The following is a 14,390-nucleotide window of genomic DNA, read 5'->3' as shown; positions in this document are numbered from 1 at the left end:
ATTACAGATGTCAAAGGAAGTTAATTGTATCATGTTTTGACCTTCCGCTTTTATTAGTGGAAACCTGTTTTTGCCTTTTTTCAACTGCTCAGATGGGAAACATGACATTTGTATACCAAAGAAACTTTAGGTCTTTTCAAAATTGTTCGACAGAGGTGAATCATTCTCCACGACATAAAGATAAATTATATAGAGGCACAAGAACTCTATCTGTGGTTAATTTCTTGATCGGTAATCCTGCTTTTTAGATGCGCGGTTCTCGGGTGATTTATATCGGTTAACAAGAAGTTGTCGCTACTCAAGTAATGTCGATCTCTGTCATTGTATGTTATGATGACTATCAACTGCAATGGTAAACTTGGGTATTCTCAGCTTATTACTTCAACAGCTTTATTTTACAGATATTGACTTCAGGTCAAATTTGATAAGTTATCGTTTTCGAATGTCTCATGCAATTTTCCTTTACTTCCCAAAAGTTGCCCAAATCCCAGTGTACGACTCTCGGCAAACTCTGGTTGTGCACCATTTCACACAATTTTCACAACGGAGCTAACAGTTCAGTTTGGTAGTTTCTCTTTCATTAAACGCGCTACTGTTTTGATCAAGACCTTTTAAATATAGTGCTAGCTTTTCAATTGAGGGAAAGTGGAGTACATTCATATAGGATTTGGGAATCGCCAGCTCTGGATAATTGGCTCCTCCCATAACTACTGGAACCATGTCGTGTTCTAAAGCTTGACTCCAATACTTCTCAGTGATGTAGTCTTCACAAAGTCCATTTTCAATTGCTAAGTAAAACTTGTACGTTCTCAAAAGTTCATCACATTCCGTGCTTAATCGTGGGCACCGAGGAGCCTTAGGATTACATTTACCTAATATGTCGACAGGAATATGAAGCTGAAGCTGTTCTGCAAACTGCTCGCGGAGGAAGGCTGGTGACGAGCAGTGACTCGTTGCCCAGGCCACCAATCGTGTCTTTTTAGCCGAAATGTTTCTCTGTAACAATCAGAAAAGTGAAAAAAATGTAAGAAAAATATTGAACAAAGCTGCACCCAGAAAGGACAACGATTGCCTTTGCATCTACTTCAGTTAACTCAATCAAATAAGGCGTTATTTGATATTCGACTACTTCGCCCTACAACATAATTTACTTCTGTGAAGGTGTAGTCTGATCGTCCGGGTGAGTGTAGTCCTGAGAAGGACTGTTGTCGGTGGTAGTGACTGACGTTTCGACAACCTGTGCGGAAGTCATCATCAGAGTCAAGTGAATGATTGTTGTCAGTAGAATGTTCTTATTCCAGTTCGTGTGAAATGATCGGTTGGTTTTGCCGTGATGTTATTGGCTGTAAGACTCAAGTGACGTAAGTCGGTCGTGATTGGTCTGTTTCGGTCTGTCGGTAAAGTTAGGTTGTTCTTTTTCGGTCGTTTGTGATGTTTATGTCGTGAATGAGTCGTTTGTATGAGGCGGGTAGTTGTTGACATCTGTTTAGGGGAGTCTGTTCTAAGTTAGTAAACCAGCTTTCCAGAGTCAGTCGTTGAAAATAGTCAGTGCTGTAGGTTAGGCATTGCGCAGAGTCCCAGTCAATGTTGTGGTTGGTAAGTCGATGGTGTTCAGCAATGTGATTGCTGACATCACCTTTCCTCGTCGCCCGTCTGTGTTCAGTCAGTCTTGTTGTGAGGTTTCTGCCAGTCTCACCGATGTAAGAGGCTTGGACAGCTGACGACAATACTACAACCGCTAACCGACAAATCCAGACATAAACTACAATCCACTGAAGACTTCATTAACGCTACCAAGACTGTTCAGATACCTGACGACTACAAACTGGTGTCATTTGATGTGAAATCACTGTTCACAAGTATTCCACTTCAATTAGCATTACAATGCACTGAGACTGCAATCCGACAATCTACCGACCCACTACCGCTACCGACAGACGACATCATGGACTTGCTAAACATTTGCCTAACGTCTACTTACTTTCAGTACAACAGTAAACACTACAAACAGTTACACGGCACTGCCATGGGGTCTCCAGTTTCTGTTGTTATAGCAGAAATTGTGATGCAGAACATCGAGGAACGCGCCCTTCCGACTTGCCGACAGACGATACCGCTTTGGTTACGTTACGTTGACGACACATTCACCGCCGTTCGACACGACGAAATTGACGCATTCCACAACCACCTTAACGAACAAAACGCTGACATACAGTTTACCAGAGAAGTCGAAGAAAATGGCAAACTTCCTTTTCTAGACTGCCTGGTAAGCCACAACGACAACTCATTACGAACGACAGTTTACAGGAAACCGACACCGACATTACTAGACGAGTCATCCTACAACCCTACATCACACAAAGCCACAACTATCAGAACTCTAACTCGACGCGCACAACTAGTATGTAAAATGGTAGCTAAAATGACTGAGAATATAAAGTATTAAAAACGAATCTTTGAGAGTTAACCAGTTTGAAACTGGCTCAAGAAACATGCAAGGAGTCAACGCTGGGGTTTCGCTTTAGTTAGTGGGGGATTAAAGTAGTTTACAGAGCTCTTGTCAATTTACCAGCTGTTTTAAGGTCAACAAACACCAGACTTGCAAAAACACTGTGCTTTTGAACAAAGACTGCGACTCTACAGCCCACTAGGCGTAGATTGGGGCGGAAGAGAGAAAACTGGCCAAGAGACCTTTACTTCCCGGCCAGCACTACCTTCAGTCCGAGGGTTATTCCAAAATTCGCGAAGTAATTAGCATTCAACCGAGAAAAATCAGTTATTTACAAAGTTTTTTTCCAACAATCCGTGAAAACTTCTTTTGTTGCTCACCTGTTACACTGAGTTATAATTATCTCGTTCCTCGGTGTTTTTCCTTCTTCGGTAGCTGCCATAAGGAGCCCATATATCTGATGATCGTTTGTATGTCATCGTCCAGTTAAACACTCCGTTATACTTAGAGGACTCGAATGTTGTGTAATGGGGATTTTCTTGAACAAAATAAACCCAGCGCTGATTGGTTGATCGTTGTCTAGGTAGTTCACGTGACGTCGTCCGTGACATCTCTTCCATGGAAAATGACGGCGTCACTTTGACGCAGTAGCAGTCTGTCGTCAGATAGGATACACCAAGGAACTTTACACTTTTGAAGAGATGTCGCCGGCCATATTGTGGTCGGCTGGACACCAAATATCTTGATGTAGAACAAGATCACTCTCCACTTTTCAGATTCATAGTTATTTTTCAACGCCCCATGAATTATAAGAATAATAATTGCTACTGCCAAAACAGTAAAAATGAGTAAAAGTAGCAGAAATGTGTCATTTCAGGATCCCGATCCGCCTAACGGTGATCATTTCATGAACAGCGTAACTTTTAGGTTAGAACTGTCTCGGTCCACCCGATTCTGGATTAAATAACACAAATACTGGACATTTAAGTTTTGTTTTTACTTGCAGAAACAGGTGCCATATCATGTTTTGAGTCTCGGAAAATTAATTGAACTTTCATCGTCGCCACGCTCTATTTTAGGCACACGTTAATTTGCAGTCACTCCAAAACCCATAATGAAAGTTTTTGAAGCGAATAGGAAAATTTTATCGCTCGAAACCGGGAAAGCAGAGCTAATATTTTCGAATGAACAGATGGTTTTGTGTTAAGTCAAACCAGAGTTAGTTTAACTGTGTAAGGAACGTCTCTACTCCATTAATCGAGGTGAAGGATTTAAACAGGAAGGCGCGCTATATAAGGAAGTCTTCCCTGGGAAGACCTAGGCTCATTTGTCACTCACCGTTGACGTGTGCGGGTCAAATTTAAATGCTGGTAGACGAACAAAAGGAGTTAATGAGATATCTATTGTTTACTTCCACCAGCATGGTGGCACGAGGTAACGTGCGGACCACCTACTTTGATCTCAAATTTACCGCCACAAATAAAGACAGTTTCCATTGGAGAAAGGAAATACAAATCTCAAAAATTCTTGTATTGTGATGAAGACGTAAAACAATTTTGAGGAATGCGCCCGCTGTTCACTGCTTTGGAGTAGCTGTAGCTCAAGCTGACTTGACTCTAAGAGTTCTATATCACACGACGGTTGATTGACAAATGGTCCAGTGGGACCTAAGGCTCCTTTTTTAGCGCGCCTTCGTGTTTAAGATTTAGAGCTGATCATCAATGGACGGTGAGCTAAGCAACAGAGGATGAAACACAGTAAAAAGCAACACAAAATAAAGAAAATATTAAACTTTGATAATTGCTGGGCTCAAATTCTACTAGAACAGATGCTGTTTCTAAGTAAAAACAACTGTAGCTGACAAGTTTAACTGGACTGCGCACTTTTCGGTATATGAATCAAATTAAGGAAACGGTTAGTTTGGATTCGAATTTCATTTTGACTCTTTTTTTTAATTATGTGAGTAATTTGCAGATAAATTTTATCTCCGCCCGTCGAGACAAAGTCACATAATGCTTTGAAAGCCGTAAGCGCTTGATGTGATGTTCTAGTCGTCTTTTAATTTAATGCTACTAATTTCATTTATTCCCATCCTCTTAGTCTGTATTTTGTAGCCTCAGGCTATTTTTATCTTGTATACCAGTTCATACGGCAACAAATATTTAAAACCGTAAAGGGAGGTAAACATTCTATTTGTGTACACGAGATTAGGTCATGAATTCAATTCAAACGAAGGTTGAGTCTGTTTGACAAAGATGGCCGGCAGAAGCAGATTAGTTCCAGAATCCCCCGTGGCTGTGTTTCACCCGTATTCATGTTTGTGCATTACTATTGTTATAAAACATTAGAGTTTATCTCCGTTGGCATAAATTTGTTTTGGGCCCAACTCAGAGTCATTTAGGCCCAAGCCGCGAAACGCAAAAGGCGCTACAATGCCCGACGAAGTGAAAATGATTCTGATTAGTTGATTAGGAAGATACTCCCGCTAGGCTTTTAGGATTCTGAAGATGAAAAGTCGATAAAAAGCCGCCGCTTTGAATAGAGGTTTACATGTGGCTTTAATTCATTCCCTGACTGACAATGAAATCCTTTTTACAAAAAAGTTTGATTGAAGATTGGCATTTAAAATAGAGCACATATTTACCGATTGTTAATTAGTTTTGGAACTTAATTTCAATCCAATTTCAATCCTGGGTGAAAGGGGAGACTCGGAGGTATACAGGAAACCTACACATTGGTTGGGAAAAAAAAACAAATCGTGGGCCGTATCTTCATTGCCGTATTTGGCAGGTGAAAGCAGTGGGTTTTTTTTAATACAGATCTTTCTCGAGGGCGGTACTCTCTTAACGTGCGGCGTAACCCTAAAAACTCGACACTAAATATGTTGAAGTAGACCTCTACCGCAAGAGTACCGCTGCCCTCAATCAGATAACAATTTCCTGCATCACTGCGCTATTATAATAGTATACCACTTAAATACAACTCGTGGCAGAGCTCATGCAGGTAACTAAAATAAAGAGGTCTCTTCCTTGTGGCCATTATCATAGTAATTATGACATGCGAGCTAGGTTTTATGCTCTGGTGAGGGTCGTCAAATATAATTTTAAACTGAATACTGCATGCCTTCACTTTATTCTCCAGGTAGCGAGTCAGTGTGCTAGTGTCGAAAAAGACAGCTTCTTTACTTTCAGCGACATATCGCGATGGAAGAGTTCATTTTACATTATTCGGATAATCAAACAAATACAGTCGCGAGATTAAGGACCTGTTTACTTGCCAACTGTGTTGTTAATGCTATTGGTCTGTTTATTGCAAGTTTTGGAAACGCTCTCATCCTTCTTTCAATCTGGCTGACCAAATCTCTGCATTCACCGTCCAACACTTTGCTGTTCGCTCTTTCATTAACTGATTTATTAGTTGGAACAGTGACACAACCACTATACATTATATCACGGGTGTACTTTCTTGTCACCGGCAAGGATGGGCCACTAGCTCTGCAAACTGCTTTTGATGCCATTTCAGGCGGTCTGTCGGGAGTGTCATTTATCACCGCAACTTTAATCAGCGTCGACAGGTATCTTGTACTTTTGCTTCACTTGAGATATAGATGCCTCGTAACAAACAGAAAAATTTTTGTGTTTATCCTCGGCTCTTGGCTGTTGTCAGGGATATGGGGATTCATTTGGACGCAAGATATTCAATTGTTTTACTTTCTGGGATTTGTTTCCTCCACGACATGTTTTACTGTCATACTTTTAATGTATTGCAAGATTTATCGTGTAATCAGACGACATCGTCAAGAAATCAACATTCAAAAAAGGCTACAACAAAGTTCTCTCTCAATTACCAGCAGAATTAGTTTTCTAAGCTATACTAGATCGGTTGTAAATACGTTCATTGTTTGTTTCCTTCTCTTTCTGTGTTATTTCCCTTATCTCTGTACGGCAGCAGTCATAGAACTTGGTGGACTCAGTACGGCTAAAAAGATATCTTTGGAAGTTTCTGGAACGATAATCTTCGTAAATTCCTCTCTAAATCCGTTCGTATATTTTTGGCGAGTTAAAGAGTTTCGAAGTGCTATAAAAAGTACCTTACGGCGATTGACAAACACTCGGGTGCAGCAGCTAAGTACTTAACACTACACAAACAGATCTTAGCTTTGTAACTAACCTTTTTGCCACGAAAACCACTATAAAACTACACAAGTAACTGTTCCATAAAGAGAAAATTGTGGTGAGGAGTTTTCGAAAAAGATGACCACCGGACGGTTATTCAATTAGTGCACAATACTAACAAGTCCACAGGGCCTAACAACATTTTACCGATGCTGATGAGGATCGTCGGTAAAGCTCACAGTTCCTGAAGCTTCTCTCTGGGAAAAATGTTCTTATCCCGAAACAGATAATGTCTACAGACAAATATCCAAGCATATTTCCGTGCCAAACGGGGGCTGTCGTTAATATCTTGTAAACTAGATACTTTAAGATCTTTTTTTAAAGCACACAACGATGGACTGCCTGAACTGTTTACTGAGAAAATTTTCACCTAGAGATGCATCGGGTATTCGTTACGGGGTATAAGGATGGCTTACTGGTACCAAGATTCGGAACCAGATTCATGAAATACTCTTGCACATAAAAGTTCCGTTTAGTGGCCTGAACATGATAAACTTTAAAGGAAAACGAAAGATTATTTCAAAGATTCATTGGCACCTCCGCCTCAACTGCGCGGCATAAAAATAGCGAATTTAAATGGCATTGATCATACTACTTCTTACCATGTAAAATATTGCGCAGATACAAGTAAATAGCGGCTTAAGTAATCATTCGTAGCATTATGTCTAGTATAATAGTCTCACTTTAACTTACTATCTTGATTTATTGCAGTATTTTAGTTAATCATTTTGTACACGAGCCCACAAGGTATGTAGCTTTGACTTTTATCGTGTAAAAATTATGGTCATCTATGTATCTATCTATCTATCTATCTGTCTATCATGGACTGCGATCTTCCAGAATGAATCTTGCGCTCCCTAAAAGTCACACAGATTTTTAGTCTTGCGCTCCCTAAAAGTCACACAGATATTTATAGAAACAGTTTTGCATTTACCGGAGCAAGAATCTGGAATGATTTGCCAAACAGTTTAAAGAAAGAAACTTCGATAAAAAAAAAGTTTATGGGTAAGCGGGACTATTACTATCAGCACCAGAAAAACTAGTTCTAGAACATTAAGTTTTCTAATAGTAAATATATAACTTGTATTGCGTACGGATTTTATGTAAACCAAATTTTAATATCGCTGTATATTTTAATTTGATAAAATGCCGTATTTAAATAAAGGGTTCCATCCATCCATCCATCCATCCATTTATTTTAATAGTAAATATATAACTTGCATTGCGTACGGATTTTATGTAAACCAAATTTTAATATTGCTTAATATTTTAATTTGATAAAATGCCGTATTTGAATAAAGGGTTCCATCTATCCATCCATCTATCATCTATCTTTCTAACGATCAAATAGTGCTGTTGGCATTGTGCAAGTAGATTTCGGCATTTTTCGACGCAATAAAATTACTTTTTAAAAGTTGAAGCTGGCGGAAGAAGAGATTAGCATTGACAGAGAATTGCTTTAAAGCAAGAAGAAATTTCTTCCTTGACTCACAGGATACCCAAACAAACTTAGAACAGATTTTATCCGAGGATCAGATAATCAGGTTTGCATGTATTTTCCCATTGACGACTAAAATTTTTCCATCATAACGTCACCCCGCCGCCCATATTTGCATGGCTGTTCGTGTGTTTTTGTCCTTAATTAACAATTGGCTCATGCTTTAGCGTGCACTACCGAGTTATGGAGCACGCGGGAAGTTTGGAGAGCACGAAAGAAGCGTAAGAGTTTCCCGAGGCATAGCCGAGGGCAACTCTAGCTTCTTGAGTGCTCTCCAAACTTCCCGCGTGCCCCATAACTCGATAGTGCACGCTAAAGCATGAACCAATTGTTTTAGAACATAGCCGGTGGAATTGTGCATCAAATCTGACGCGAAAAACGGACAAAAATATCAATTGAAGCGAATCATGACGGTGCTGATGCCGAGTCTCCTTTTTCCGTTGTTTTTCTCTTTCTCTGCCTCATTTAAGAACTCTAGCCCAAGGAAAAAGGCCGAAAAATTGTCTTCGTTTTGGGACTAGTTGGCCGAGTCTCTGTATGTATCCATTATTGCCGCGAAATATATTATTTTTCCCCGCGCTAACAATGGCCGCTCGCGCGAAAAAAAATTTTCTGGCGAAGCGATTTGCTGACGCTATCAGCGTGCACTATCGGGATTTTGAGCACGCTTACGTTTAATGAATTTGATTGCGCGGCTCTGCTAGCTATGTTCTAAATAGGATTTATTCAGGTCTAAAGTTATTTCATTGAAGAATTGAAAAACCATTTCTTGGTGATGGTTACATTTTTTATCACTCACTCAGAGAATTTCCGTTGTTTAATATCTGTAGGAGTACAGACGCACGATTGACCTCCTTGAATATTGTTTGAATGCTTTTTGTTCGTCCAACATGGCGAACTCATACTCACTCATACTGGTTTAGTTTAATTGCAATGAGCTATTACTGAGAAACACTTACCGCTGGTTTTCAGGTTTTACTCAGAGATAAAATAAAAATAATATAACTGATCAAATATAATGTAATACTGATGAATATGTTAACTGAGTGCTAAAATTTCTGTACACAGTCTAAAATTTAGAACAAGAAATTGAAGAAATCTTTCTCTTGCTGTAAAAGAATTTTCAGAAATGAACGAGTTTGGGAATTGATTGCGAAAGGCAGAAAAAAAAACCCCAGAGTTAACCATAATGTAGTCAGTAAAGCAATCTATTTTCACTACTAATCGCCGTCGCAAAGTACAGCAACGACGCAGCTCAACAAGGTCGATTTTATATTCCCATAAATTTTAATTCAATAATTAAAAACATCTGTCAGTATTAATTGTTTTGTTTACAGAATGTGGATATGTTTGGTTTTTGAACTGTTATAACATACAACGAAAAACGATAAAACGGAGGTTGATTTTGTTTCTTTGCTTTATGTCTTGGTTTAGAGGTAAATGGAACGTTACTTCTAAAATCTTGATACATTTTGGAGATTTTTCGTTTTTCTGTCGTCAAACATGATTAATTCGGAATTCGATTATACAATGCACTTTAGGTAAAATCAGTTTGTCCATCGATGACATTTCAGATAGAAAACGTAAACTAATACCATGGATGAGCTTTTTCGTTGTTGAATAGAGAACAAGAAATGAAATATTTAGTGGATGAACCGTGCACGAATCTTTAACTGTAACTTTAACAATGATATCGTTAGGTTTATCCAGCCTAGAACGGATACCTGGGCCGTGAACCAGAGGTCACCAGGGATTCATGTAAATGTTTGAATTGGTTTGTAGCGTTTAAGAAAAATAAACGTCATTTGATTAGTTCTGCCTAACAGTAAGAGTAAAAACAAACAAACAAATAAGACGTCTAAGTTAAATAATAAGAAAAACTAAGTTTAGTTTCTGATCGTACATTGGAGCGGGCTGCGTTTTGGTTTCTTCCCAGTGGAAGATAGGCTTGTTGGTCTGTTGGTCTACAATGTTACTTAACAGCTTTTAGCCTTCTGTTGTAGGTATTTCCTGCATTTCACATCGACAGTCTCCAAGCCTGCCTAGTTGAAAGTGACCAAGTCGTCATCCAAAGAAATTTTGCACGCGAGAAAAAAACGGTAATCAAGTCTAATAAGATACACTTGTGTGCTTTAATTTTTTTTTTAAAAAAAAAAGAAGAAAGAAAACAGCAACGATATTTGACTTGATATAAGAGATTCCGCCACATTCAATTCTAGCCCATAGTAATTTGCTATAAGATTGAAGCAGTTGTATACAGTAAGAACTTTTGTGACGCAAAGCCTGCATTGAGGGGACGCATCAAGAGGGTCTATTAAATTATTATTATTATTATTTTTACAGTAACAAGCCAGTAAAAATTTACATTTCAAAAATCATATTGAGCCTTGTTTTATCACAAACCACAATAAGGCAATTGCAGCTCCTTTGTCTGCTGTTATAACCAGAAGCTGTATTGAACGGAAATAAACCAGCAGCAGACTCGTGGGTGACCGCATTGTACAAGTTTCACTGATTTATTGTCAGTTTAATTGTGAAATCATCGCCTTCAGATCATTTTTGCGTTTATCGAATTATTTATTTATAAAACAAGTAGCTGACTGTCACGTTTCGTGAAGCACAATCTCTTAAGTTAAACAGAGTGGATAAGAGCTCGAACAGTGATCGACTCATTTTAAAATTTGCCGTAAATTTGCGTCAGCTCTGCATCTGAAGAAGGTCTTCAGTACATGAACATGTACATGAGATTGGATCAATTCAATAACACAAGTGTCATCATGAAAACAAACCGGCGACGTACAACCCGACACTGTCGTACAACCCTTGATGTTTTTTCGGTAAATCATGTATTGGGATAACTGATTTTAACTAAGAGGCTACCCAGTCTACTGAAATGATGTAAAAGAGTTTGAAATTTAAGAATTAGATCACGATCAAATTCATTGACAGCCATTTTAATCTTGAACAAGTTAATGGCTGTGAAACAAAATTGATCACAAAAGAACTAGAGTCTTTCGCTCATAATTTTTTTTTCACTGGAACATCTTCATGTCCAGCATACAAATGTTCCTTCCTCCATTTAATTCTCCTGTTCTGGAACCAAATCTTGACCTGAGTTTGGGAAAGGTTTAACTCCCTGGCAAGATGCTCTCTCTCTGTACCTATGAGATACTGCTGACGATCAAAAGCTGACTCCAGCCGGTTTAACTGATCTGAAGTGAAGATGGTTCGTTTACGACGCTTCTTGACCTCCGGTTTGTCTCTCAGTCCAATTACCAGATTACCTGAGGAAAAAAACCTTGATAGCTCTGTTAAATTATACTTAAAAATAATAGCGCTACTCTTGTTGAATGTTTAATTTAATTGTAAGGGTTTACTAATGCGAATACAGAAAAGATTCAAATTCATAACCCAGTTGGGGACTGGAGATGGAAGCCGTAGATATGCTCTCGGTTTTGCTGGCTTATCAATTTAAACTTAAATGCCTTCAATAGGGACTGCAAATAATTGAAAAATTATCGAAGAGGCGAGTATTCCCTCAATCTTTTCAGTCAGTGTTCCATCTATTTGCCACATACACAATTAGCAGTGCATTCTTCCAAAATACAGAATTTGTTTTGTCTTTTAGCAAAAGTACTTCTTGATTTGTAAATGTTTAATTGATTTTGACAACAATTGACCAAAAAATTGTCATCTTATGTGTGATCATGTGTGATAGATCGTCCGAAATGATGTTCCAAGTCTTCCCTAAGGTCCTTTACTGATTTTAAATTTCTCTTGAGCTGATTTTCCGTCATAAGCAGGGACGGTTTAGGTGGTTTAAAGAAAGCAGTGTTGGGTTTTATCGACCACGCTTAAGGCAGAAGCAGTTCAAAGATCGTACGCCCAGGAAGCACCTGGAGTTGATCCAGAGAAAGTATAGGGTCTTACCCTAATGTGTGGCAAAATTCAGTGTATATATTTACTCACGCCCAAAAAGTATTGAAATTGGTCCGGAGTTGAGTTTGTAATTCTTTTCCTCAGTAATGTGGTTTTATATCTATGTATATATCTAAAACAACCTACCATGACTTCTTCTGTCTAAATATGAATACAAAATAATTGCCGCGATGGTGTTTGACAATTCAAATTTTCGGGAAAATTGCAAATTCATTGTTAATTCGACGCGCCACGCAACAGCACAATGTCACTTTATTTTACCGAGGTTGAAATCTGAGCTTGTAGTTTCCAATATTGTACATCGTAACGATGATAATGAAGACAACAATACTTCCGCTATTAAAAGAGGTACATGTAAATTCAGAATAAGCAAAACGAGGACTTTAAGAAAGAATGAAAGAAAGATAGTTACCGTGCTGTCGACTGTGAGATGTTTGACTGAATGGAAAAATTATCTGTTGGCTGGAGAGATTACAGCGAGCCGAAGGAACATAAAATCGAGGTCTCGAAATAATGCCGAATGCAGATGGAACAAAGGCCGAGGAATCTGCTTTGGAGAAGACTCCTGTGTCCCTTTCTAGCTGCAGCTGCAGTGAACTGGCTTGTAATCGCAAATGGGATTCGCTTGAGGTTTGGCACGAAAGAGGTAACTGGCTCCCATGACCACTGTCCCGTTCCTGTATGCAGCTTGGGTGCGGACAAGAGCAATACGAATGGTACGAAGACTGGTACATACTGACCGGCTGCATCTTCAACATGGACGAATACTTTCAACCTTAATATCTGAGCAAATTACTAAGTCCTTGATTATCGCCAACTAATACGTCTATGAAGATCTAAGCGCAAAGTAATTCAGTAGCTGTATTTATGACAAACTGTTGCCAGACAACTTAAAAGCTCTTGCAAACACGTTAGCAACTCAATCCAGCGATGAAGGAAACGTGACAAATTACATTATTATACGGCATTTATTTGATGAGATTTTTTTGATGAAAACTAAGAATGCATCCTTAACAGTACATCTGCATCAAACTAAGCGTTCGTTTAGTACTTTTTTGTTTTGGAATGGTGATCCGAAGCTGTTGAGCTGAGCGCATTCGTAGTCCTGTTTGCCCACGGTTTTCTCGCCAGGTTCGTTCTCATTTAAATAGTTGCCCCTACATTTGTTACTCACGTAATCTTTTCGTACCGATCCATAATCGCGTAACTTCTGATAGGGACTTAATTTCATCAGAAGACCAAACAAATTCAAAATGGAACGATGCTAAATCCAACTCCTTCACGAGAATTTCTCCATCCTACATTTAAGGAAACTGAAAACTGTCTCTGCTCAGTTACAGGAAAGGGCTCTCTCGTGTCATAGCTTTGACATTCACTCAGAAAATTGTGAGAATGATGAGATTGGGTATCAAAAAATGATTCACCAATCACAAATGACGATACTCGCAACAAGATCACGTTCACGATTCACATATTCGTAATGTCACCTGAGTTTAGTGGCACTTTGGTCTTATGACTATAAATTACAGGCTCCTTTTTGTTCTAGTCTCTAAAAGAAAGATCACTCCGTTCAGAAAAACCCATCGAGCACGTCAGAAGTTAAGTTCTCCTCCTAGTTGAAAACGTACGCGGATCGAAAAGTGATCGTAAAGGTTTGAACGAGTTTGTTTTCAGTGAAGACATGAACATTTTGTTTGAAAACAGTATCGGAAGTCATTTTTGGAGAAGCACATGTTGTTGATCTAAATTGTATTTGCACATTTCCTACGCGCTACATGTGTCAACTTTTCTTTGAGTCCCAAATGAATAAACAAAAAGTTTGATTGAAAACAGAAAATTGTACCTTTTTGATTTCTGATTCCGTTTATTCGCGCACGTAACATATCCTATTAATTCTTATGTTTTACTTTAAGAGAATTATTTTTCTTTACATTGTTATAAATTCCCTGTTTGGTGGATAAATGTTCAAAGTGAATTTGAGATTTCTTTTATTATTCCTAATATTGGACATAAAGAATGGGTAATTGGCAAACAAATTAAAAATATAATCCTATTTCAAAATCCAGACACACCAGTCTTAAAACGCTGTAAATGCAGTAACATATCTACAAACCTTCCATGTGTTAAACGGATTTTGAATTAAGTTAAAAATTGTAGAAAGAAGAAAAACAAGAAGCGCTTCACGGAGCTAAAATATACAGACAACATGACGGTTGCCCTGGGGAAGCATTTCTTTCGCAAGAATGTCCCATTGTGTACGACTTAATGCTGTTAAATGCTTCAATTACACTGTTCAAAATTTGTATCTTTATTCTAATCATTATAGCTC

The 14,390-nt window shown here is 38.5% G+C and overlaps 2 protein-coding genes and 1 pseudogene across 2 annotated transcripts; 1 reads left to right on the top strand and 2 right to left on the bottom strand.

The window, feature by feature from the left end:
* Positions 1 to 79: 79 nt before the first annotated feature.
* LOC111335033 (lewis-type alpha-(1,3)-fucosyltransferase-like) lies at positions 80 to 5,646 on the bottom strand (annotated as a pseudogene).
* Positions 3,150 to 7,907, top strand: LOC111335032 (trace amine-associated receptor 7g-like). Its single transcript, XM_088729595.1, has one exon. It carries the CDS (start codon positions 5,653 to 5,655, stop codon positions 6,583 to 6,585), a length of 933 nt encoding a protein of 310 aa, XP_088585721.1. The 5' UTR covers positions 3,150 to 5,652; the 3' UTR covers positions 6,586 to 7,907.
* Positions 7,908 to 10,235: 2,328 nt separating this feature from the next.
* LOC111335031 (homeobox protein DBX2-like) lies at positions 10,236 to 13,741 on the bottom strand. The gene is made up of 2 exons (XM_088729625.1): positions 12,474 to 13,741; positions 10,236 to 11,406 (listed from the first exon to the last, which is right to left on the bottom strand). Exons 1-2 carry the CDS (start codon positions 12,817 to 12,819, stop codon positions 11,141 to 11,143), a joined length of 612 nt encoding a protein of 203 aa, XP_088585751.1. The 5' UTR covers positions 12,820 to 13,741; the 3' UTR covers positions 10,236 to 11,140.
* Positions 13,742 to 14,390: the final 649 nt, after the last annotated feature.

Source organism: Stylophora pistillata, chromosome 1, assembly GCF_964205215.1.
Source record: "Stylophora pistillata chromosome 1, jaStyPist1.2, whole genome shotgun sequence".
Classification (NCBI taxonomy): domain Eukaryota; kingdom Metazoa; phylum Cnidaria; class Anthozoa; order Scleractinia; family Pocilloporidae; genus Stylophora; species Stylophora pistillata.
The sequence above is the reverse complement of the archived record's forward strand: the minus strand, read 5'-3'. Positions and strand labels throughout refer to the sequence as shown.

Excerpts from the sequence above, each read along its gene's own strand:
- LOC111335032 (XM_088729595.1), top strand. The coding sequence starts at position 5,653 with ATGGAAGAGTTCATTTTACATTATTCGGATAATCAAACAAATACAGTC.
- LOC111335031 (XM_088729625.1), bottom strand. The coding sequence starts at position 12,819 with ATGTTGAAGATGCAGCCGGTCAGTATGTACCAGTCTTCGTACCATTCG. Across the intron at positions 11,407-12,473 it reads ATCTCACAGTCGACAGCACG|GTAATCTGGTAATTGGACTG; the intron begins GTAACTATCTTT and ends TTTTTTCCTCAG.